The sequence below is a fragment of the Tupaia chinensis genome, unplaced genomic scaffold, assembly GCF_000334495.1.
Source record: "Tupaia chinensis unplaced genomic scaffold, TupChi_1.0 Scaffold000355_1, whole genome shotgun sequence".
NCBI classification, from domain to species: Eukaryota; Metazoa; Chordata; class Mammalia; order Scandentia; family Tupaiidae; genus Tupaia; species Tupaia belangeri.
In genome coordinates this window covers 100,853-109,265 of record NW_006159850.1, presented here as the reverse complement: position 1 = coordinate 109,265, position 8,413 = coordinate 100,853, and the positions used below count along the sequence as shown (strand labels likewise).

Below are 8,413 nucleotides of genomic sequence, written 5' to 3'. Positions count from 1 at the left end.
AAACAGCTTGGGACCAGCAGTGATGTGGCGGTCAGGGCACTGGTCTTCCAGGTCGCTGACTGAGATCAAGGCCTGCACCTTGCTTTCTTGCTTTCTCACTTTCCCTCTATCTCTCTCTCTCTGGCCAAATAATAAAAAATAATAATCTAATCTAATCTAATAATTCTTTAAGAACAACAACAAAACTCTAGCATCTTACGACAGCAGCGGCCCTTACCAAGAGCTTACTTGTGCTTAGCGTCTATGGGTCTGAACTTGTCAGTTTCAGAAGGTCCCGCCGACAGAGGTGGACAGAGGCCGGGAGAGGTTCAGGAGCATGACCCAGCTGGTTAAGAGGGGCTCTGGGTGAGGAGCCCCACCAGGAGCTGGCCCGGCACTCCCACCGTTACCGGGTAAGGGCTCTAGAATGGATTCAAGCCATCCTCATCAGTGGCTTCAGATCCCAGGCCTCAGAGGTGCCGAAGTCGCCTGCAGCCTGGTTGCATTTACGGGGGCTTCTCCGTGTGAACCTCGTTCCTGAGGCCTGGGGAAGATGGGCCGCACCCGAGTTCACCTGCATGTGGCAGAGCAGTGTGGGGCCCGGGCATGGACCCCCCTCGCTGAGCCCCTGACAGGGACTGGTTTCTAGGCACCCTAATGGGAAGGAGCACCTTGGTCTGGGGCCAGCAAGGAGGAGGCCAGTCCTGGGGCGATGTCCAGGAGAGCAGGCCAGCACCAAAGCTGGTACCGGATGGGGCTGGCAAGGAGTCTCTGGGCAGCCCTAGGCTGGGGCCCTCTAGCACGGGCCAGAGGGCCTGCGATGGGGCTGTGCCGTGTGCACTCATGTGCCTGCCCCACCTTCATGGTGGGTGTGGAAGGGACCGTCACTTTAGGTTCTTCCTGGGGAACCAGTGGGAGCCACGGAAGAGAGAGCGAGGAGGACAAGAAGCTAGCCTGGGGGGTGATGAGGGTGCGCAAGCCTGGGCCCTGGACACACCCTCGCCCTGCCTGGCTGCAGGTGGAATGCTATGGAATATGATGAGAAGCTGGCCCGGTTCCGGCAGGCCCACCTCAACCCCTTCAACAAGCAGCTCGGGCCACGGCAGCATGAGCAGGGACCCGACAAGGAGGCCCCAGACGTCACTTCTGAAGGTGGGTGCTGGGGTGGGGGCTGGGAGCCTGGCCCCCACACAAGCCCCAGCCCCTCTCTCCTGCCGCCCCGAGTCGCTGCCTCTGCCTTCCAGGAGCACACGCCTTCCCCTGCTCCGTGGCTGGCAGGGGTGCCAGGGCCCAGCTCAGGCGTTCTGTGAACACGCGTGAGCTTGCAGCTAAGATCTGGTGGGACAGGTGAGGGCGTGGTGTCTGCGAGGGCCCACCCCTGGGTCAGGTGGCGTAAAGCCCGGGACCACAGGCAGGTGAGGCAGAGGGAGCCCTTGGGCAGGGAGGCTCAGAGACAGCCTGGAGCCCACACAGGGCCTGCAGTTTCCGTGGAGCCACCCCGTGGCCTTCCTACTGCTCACACGCTTCAACAGGGGGCCTCAGCGACCGGGTCCCTCCCAGTCTACCTCAGCTTTCCCAGGGGCTCCGTTCTGTCCTGCACAACGTGGGGCCCTTTGAGATTTCAAACTGGGCAGACGCGCAGGACTGCCCTGGCCCTCTCCCAGTGCCTCCTTCCTGGGGTCAGGGCAGGGGAAAGGCTGACCTGCCCGCCGCCACGCTCTATCTCGTCCCCTCCCCCAGACACCCTTCCCGAGCTGCCACCTGTGGAGCCGGAGTTCCGCTGCCCGGAGCGTGCAATGGACCTTGGCCTGTCTGAGGACCACTTCTCCCGTCCTGTGGTGAGTTTGGGGTGTGGGGAGGGAGGAGGACGGACAGACTCCAGCTAGGAGGGGCCAGTGGTTTTCTCGTCACCGTACTTCCAGGTGGCAGGGCCACATCTTCTCAGACACGGCCCACAGCTGGGGACAAGTTTTTCCTCGCTTGAGAATAACTACGACCAGGCTTAGTCTCTCCAGTCCTGGCCAAAGGGGGACCTCGAATCTGAGGCCCTCATGACCCCCTGACCTTACCTCCCCAAGTCCTGTCTGTGGACAGCTGGAGAAAGCCTGGACTTGGTGTTGGGAACCTGGGGCCCGTGCTCTCCCCGAAGCTCCAGGGTCCTGTGAAGCAAACGTGAGAATTGACTCCATCTGGGGCTCTTAGGAACCCTGACAGGCTACAGGACAGGGCAGGCGGGAGAGGGCAGCCCTGCCCCCCACCTCTCAGCCCTGCAGTACGCTCTCAGGCTCTGCACCTTCTTCCATAGAAGCCTCCATCCGAAGGGAAAAGATGGGGACTTCAATTTTTTTTTTTTTTCAAAAAATGTGAAAACCTTTTGGTTTTCAACTTTTATTTGAGAGACACGCTGCAATCTCTTCTTTTCCATTCTTCTCTTGGGATTTTTGGGCACGCACACACACGCACCTGATGTGAGTTTTAAGCTGTCGGGTCTGGGACTTGAACTATGGTTGACTATGTGAGAGTCCAGTGACATAATCGTTATGCCATCTGCTGGTCCCATAAGCTACTTAATTATTTTTTTATTTGTTGTGATTTTCAAGCCACTGGATCTGAGACTCAAACTGTAGTCGTCCATGTGGGAGCCCAGTGTCGTAACCATCACACCACCTGACAGCTCCAGCAAATGGCTTATTATTTCATCATTTATTTATTTAATTTAATTTATTATTATTATTTTTTTTAAGAGGTGTTTTGCTACAGGGTGCGTGCACTCACCAGAAAGACAGAGACAGAAAGTGAGAAATCACCCCCCAGGGGGGATAACCACGCCACAATCCCTTCTCCATTCTCTTCTCGGGATCTTGGGCACGCCCACACACACACATGTGCCCGGTATGAGTTTAAGCCGCCAGGTCTGGGACTCGAACCACGTTTGACTACATGGGAGTCCCGCGACATAGCCATTATGCCTACTGCTGGTCCCAATTATTTATTATTATTGGTATTATTATAATAAGTTTGCTATTGGGCACGTGTGCTCACCAGAGAGAGAGACAGAGAGAGAGAGAAGTGAGAAAGCGAACCTCCAGGTCTGAGACTCAAACCATGGTCAACCACGTGGGAGTCCAGCACCTTAATCACCACGCCACCTGCTGGCCTCACAAATGGCTTTTAAAAAGAAGGATGTCTTTTGAAAAAGTCTTCAGTGGCTGACAGTGGCGTGGTGGTTAAGGCACTGGACTTCCACATGGCTGATTACAGTTCAAGTCCTGGACCCGGTGGCTTATTTTCTCACTTTCCCTCTCTCTCTCTCTCTGTCTCTCTCTCTCACTCTGTCCCTCTCTGGTCAAATAAAATAAAATAAATAAAGTTAAATAATTCTAAAAATAAAGAAAGAAGAAAGAAAGAGTCTTCAGAGGCTGGTGGGTGGACAGGTCCTACCTGGGGCAGGTCGTGTGGGTGGGCCCTAATTGTGCTGTAACTCTCCTGGGCTTCCAGCAAGTCCTCAGCTCCCCCGGCTAAGGGTGAGGGTAAGGGTGAGGGGCCTGGAGTCTGCTCTGGGCCTGCCCGGGGCAGGGAGGCATCTGATCGCCCACCCACCCCAACTGGCAGGGCCTGTTCCTGGCCTCCGACGTCCAGCAGCTGCAGCAGGCAATCGAGGAGTGTAAGCAGGCCATCCTGGAGCTGCCCGAGCAGTCCGAGAGGCAGAAGGATGCGGTGGTGCGGCAGATCCACCTGCGGCTGAAGCTCCAGGAGCTGAAGGTGAGCGCTGGTGAGCTAAGAGCAGGAGGAACTGGGACCCCATGGCTCCAGGGACTGGCTGGGCTGGGAAGGCAGGGTGATGTCTGGGGCCTCCCTGCCCCACGTCCAGACAGTGATTGGTCTAGACCTTGCGATTGCATGGAACAGAAACCCAACCTTATGTAGCTTAAATGGAAAAGAAAAAGTATTTGCTTAGTGACCCGAAGGCCGTCAACGGGAACCTCGTGCCCTCTTGCTCCAGTCTGCATGGGTCTATGCTCAGGCGGGCTGTCCCGTGTGGTGGCAGGTGGCCCAGCCACCGCTCCTTTCCACAGGAGGAAACCCCGTGCAGGTGACAACTCCCTTCCCTAGGGGTCATAGTGAGTCTCAGGCCTGACATTCACTGGCCAATCCTGGGCCCACTCTTGGTTCAATTGTGGTGACCGACTGGCCAGTTCTAAGTCACGTACCTCCGCTGCAGGCTGGCGGAGCAGTGCCACTGGAAACCACGTGAGCTGGAGGGGGTGGGTCCCGAGAATGACAGACGAGGTAGCAGGTCTGAGGCAAAAGCAGGGTGTGTCCACGGCAACATCGCCCCGGCTCGACTGCCTCTGAGCCCTGGTACGGGGCTGGGAGTCTCCGGGATTTCAGGAAGTGGAATTTCTGTTAGGAAGTAGGTAAGGCTGTGATAACAAAGATACCCCAAAATGCAGTGACTTGAAGGAAGCAGATGCTCCGTTTCCTCATGTAGAGTTCCACAGGCGATCCAGGCCCTGTGGCAGCTAATGGTATGGGGACCCCTGCCAGTCCTGGGGGACTTGAGATGGTCAGCACCTGACGTGCAGGAAGCCAGGGAGGGCTGAGATCTGTCCTGCTCATTGGCTTTTGTTCCCTGTGAGTCCCCCAGGAGCACCTAGTTGCAAGGGATGCTGGGAAAGGTGTGCAAGCTGGCCCGTGCCTGCCTGAACCCCAGGGAAGGCAGTGGGCTGGCCATCGTGGCTACAAGGGGTACCTGGAGGACTGAGGCGAGGCCATTATGCCTCTGGCTCCTCCGTGCCCTCCCCTCGCTCCTCCCCAAAGGACCCCAGTGAGGAGGAGCCTGACATCCGTGTCCTGCTCGAGCACCGCTTCCACAAGGAGAAGAGCAAGAGCGTGAAGCAGGCCTGTGACAGGTGCCACGCCGTCATCTGGGGGCTCGTCCAGACCTGGTACACCTGCACAGGTAGGCAAGCTGGCACCCTGCCCCCATCCTGGGCGGGCAGAGGGGCCCAGGCTCTGCTACTACATCTGTTCATGTTCAAGCGAACTTTTTTTTTTTTTTTTGAGAGGTTTTTGCTATAGGGTTCATGCATTCACCAGACAGACAGAGAGAGACAGGGAGACAGAAAGTGAGAAATCACCCCCCCCCAAAAAAAAAAGGATGGTCACGCCACAATCCCTTCTCCTCCATTCTCCTCTCGGGATCTTGGGCACACACGCACACGCGCCTGACGTGAGTTTAAGCCACTGGGTCTGGGACTTGAACCACGGTCGACTATATGGGAGTCTAGCAACATAGCCGTTACGCTAACTGCTGGTCCCTCAAGTGAACTTTTTAGAGAGAGAGGTTTTTTTTTTTTTTTTTTTTTCTTGGAGAGATTTTTCACTGTAGGGCGCGTGCGCTCGCCAGACAGACAGAGAGAGACATAGAGACAGAAAGCGAGAAATCACCCCCCAGGGGGGATGGTCACGCTGCAATCCCTTCTCCTCCATTCTCCTCTCGGGATCTTGGGCACGCACGCACACGCGCCCGGCGTGAGTTTTAAGCCACCGGGTCCGGGACACGAACCGCGGTCGACTACGTGGGAGTCCAGCGACATAGCCATTACGCTGACTGCTGGTTCCCTTTTGTTTTGTTTTTTAAGAGAGATTTTTGCTATCGGGAGTGTGCACCTGCCAGAGAGATGGAGAGAGAGACTGAAAGAAGCAAGAAATCACACCCAGGGGTAGTCAACGCCACAATGTCTTCTCTTCCATTCTCCTCTTGGGATTCTGGGCACACACACATATGCACTTGGTATGAGTTTTTAGCCACCGGGTCAGGCACTTGAACTGTCATCGACCATGTGGGGGTCCAGTGACGTATCCATTACACCATCCGCCAAGAGAAAGATTTTTGCTCACCAGAGAGACAGGGAAACAGAAGGTGAGAAGTCACCCCACAGGGAGGATGGCCACATCGCAGCCCCTTCTCCACTCTCCTCTTGGGACTTCGGACACGCGCCTGGTGTGTTTCAAGTCACCTGGTCTGGGGCTAGGTCCAGCACTTTAACCCACTACCTGCTGGCCTCAGGTGAGCTTTTTCTTTTTTTAATTTTATTTATTATTATTATTATTATTTACTTATTTACTTTAATTTGATTAGAGAGAGAGAAAGCAAGAAAGTCAACTGCCAGGTCCTGGACTCAAACCGTGGCCAGCCATGTGGGAGTCCAGTGCCTTACCAGCTTTACCACCATGCCATCTGCCAGCCCCCGCAAGCGAGTTTTTACAGTGTGCTCAGTTTACTGAGCCTGGCATGTGCTACAGATACCAGGATCGAAAGGACCCACCCTGCCTTCGCTGGGCCACAGCCAGATCGGAGGTGTCCTCTGTGGTGGCCACTACCACACCTGCCTATCCAAGTTTGAATTGGGGGGCTGGCAGGTGGTGTGGCGGTTAAGGATGTTAGACTCCCTTGGGGCCAGCAGTTGGCGTAATGGCTGTATCGCTGAACTCCCATGTAGTCGACTGCAGTTCAAGTCCTGGACCCAGTGGCTTAAACTCACGCTGGGCACGTGTGCATGCGTGCCCAAGATCCCAAGAGGAGAATGGAGGAGAAGGGATTGTGGTGTGGCCATCCCCCCAGGGGGTGATCTTTCACTTTCTGTCTCTGTCTGTCTCTGTCTCTCCTAGAGAGTGGATGTGTCCTAAAAACAGCAAAAGAAAAAAAAAAAATTAGAATGAACTCCATGGCTGTCCTGTGTGCATGGCAAGTGGTCTGTGCCCATGCGAGGTGACCCCACCGCCAGGGCAGAGCAGGGAGCGCCACCGTGCCACACTGTTCTGGGTGAGAAGTCAAACTAGCAGACAACAGGGGCCAGGCAGTGTGGCACAGCGGAGAGACAGGAGGGGCCAGCACGTGCAGGTGGGTCTGTACCCCAGCAGGGCGGCAGGCAGAAGCATCGGGAGGTTTCCGTAAAACCTGGGAGGTTAGAAAGTAAAGCAAGGGTGTACCTCGGGGGGAGCTCTGGGGCCACACATGCAAAGTCCTGTCGTCAGTGCGTCCCTGTGCCTTTGGGGAGGTGCAGAGGGGACCGGAGTGCTGGGTCTGAACTGGGCCCAGAGGGGCCGGGGCCCTCCTGTGAGTGCAGCAGGGTGGCAGTGGGCTCTGGACAGCCTGGGTTCGGCAGGGCACTCCGGACGGAGCAAGGGTGGGAGGGGAGCTGGCGGTGGAGGGGTGAGAAGGGGCGAAGTGCAGGCCAGGGGACGTTTGGGAATGGCCCATAAGAGTAAGAGGGGGCTAGCAGGAGGCAAGATGGTTGGAGTGCTGGACTCTCACATGGCCAGCCGGGGCTCGAGTCCCGGACCTGGTGGCTTGCCTTCTCTCTTTTCTTGTCCCTGTCTCTCTCTGCTAAGTGTCTATATCAAGTTAAAAAAATAATAATAATGAGGGCCCTGGAGTCCTGCATGCCTGACAGTGTTTCCAATCCCGGACCCGGTGTCTTGTCCTCTCACTCTCCGTCCCTCCCGCCCTCTCCCTCTCACACTCTGTTCCTTTTGGTCAAATTAAGATGAATAAATAAAGCTAAATAAAATAATTCTAAAAACAAAATGATAAATAAGATGAAATAAATAATTTTTTTGAGAGGTTTTTGCTATAGGGCGCGTGCGCTCACCAGAAACACAGAGAGAGACAGAGAGACAGAAAGCGAGAAATCACCCCCCCAGGGGGGATGGCCACGCCGCAATCCCTTCTCCTCCATTCTCCTCTCAGGATGTTGGGCACGCATGCACACGCACCCAGCGTGAGTGTAAGCCACTGGGTCCGGGACTCGAACCACAGTCAGCTACATAGGAGTCCAATGACAGCCGTTATGCCAACTGCTGGTCCCAGAAATGAATAATTATTTAAAAAGAAAAGAGGGGGCGGCAGGTGGCATGGTGGTTAAGGACGCTGGACTCTTACATGGCTGACTGTGGTTCTAGTCCTGGACCTGGAGACTTCCTGTCTCACTCTCTCTCTCTCTCTCCCTCTCTCTCTCTCTCTCTTTCTTTCTCCCCCCACCCGGTAAAATTAAAATAAATAAATAGATAAATAAAGTTAAATAAAATAATTATTTAAAAATAATAAATAAATAAATAAAGTTGAATTGGAAAAAAAAAGAGGGACCAGCAGATGACATAATGTTTACGTGGCTGGATTCTCACGTAGTCGACTGCGGTTCAAGTCGCAGACCCAGCAGCTTAACACTCAGGCCAGGGGAGTGTGCGTGTGTGCCCAAAATCCCAAGAGGAGATGGAAGAGAAGGGATTGCTGAGTGGCCATCCCCCCAGGGGGTAATTTCTCATTTTCTGTCTGTCTGTCTCTCCAGCAAGTGTAAATGACCTATAGCGGGGGGGAAAAAAATCCCTTTTTTTTTTTTTTGGGGAGGTTTTTGCTTTAGGGGCGGGG

The 8,413-nt window shown here is 54.9% G+C and overlaps 1 protein-coding gene across 3 annotated transcripts in view; it reads left to right on the top strand.

Moving 5' to 3' along the window:
* Window positions 1–239: 239 nt before the first annotated feature.
* Window positions 240–8,413, top strand: part of DEF8 (differentially expressed in FDCP 8 homolog) — a 21,754-nt gene continuing 13,580 nt past the window's right edge. For 2 of the 3 annotated variants that reach the window (XM_027773459.1, XM_027773458.1), the window contains exons 1-4: window positions 998–1,131; window positions 1,720–1,817; window positions 3,592–3,741; window positions 4,801–4,942. In XM_027773459.1, the coding sequence (XP_027629260.1) occupies window positions 1,008–1,131; window positions 1,720–1,817; window positions 3,592–3,741; window positions 4,801–4,942 (514 nt within the window). In that variant the 5' untranslated portion in view covers window positions 998–1,007. Of the gene's footprint in view, window positions 393–997; window positions 1,132–1,719; window positions 1,818–3,591; window positions 3,742–4,800; window positions 4,943–8,413 lie in introns of those variants that run through there. The other variant, XM_006152520.3, reaches the window with a different exon arrangement.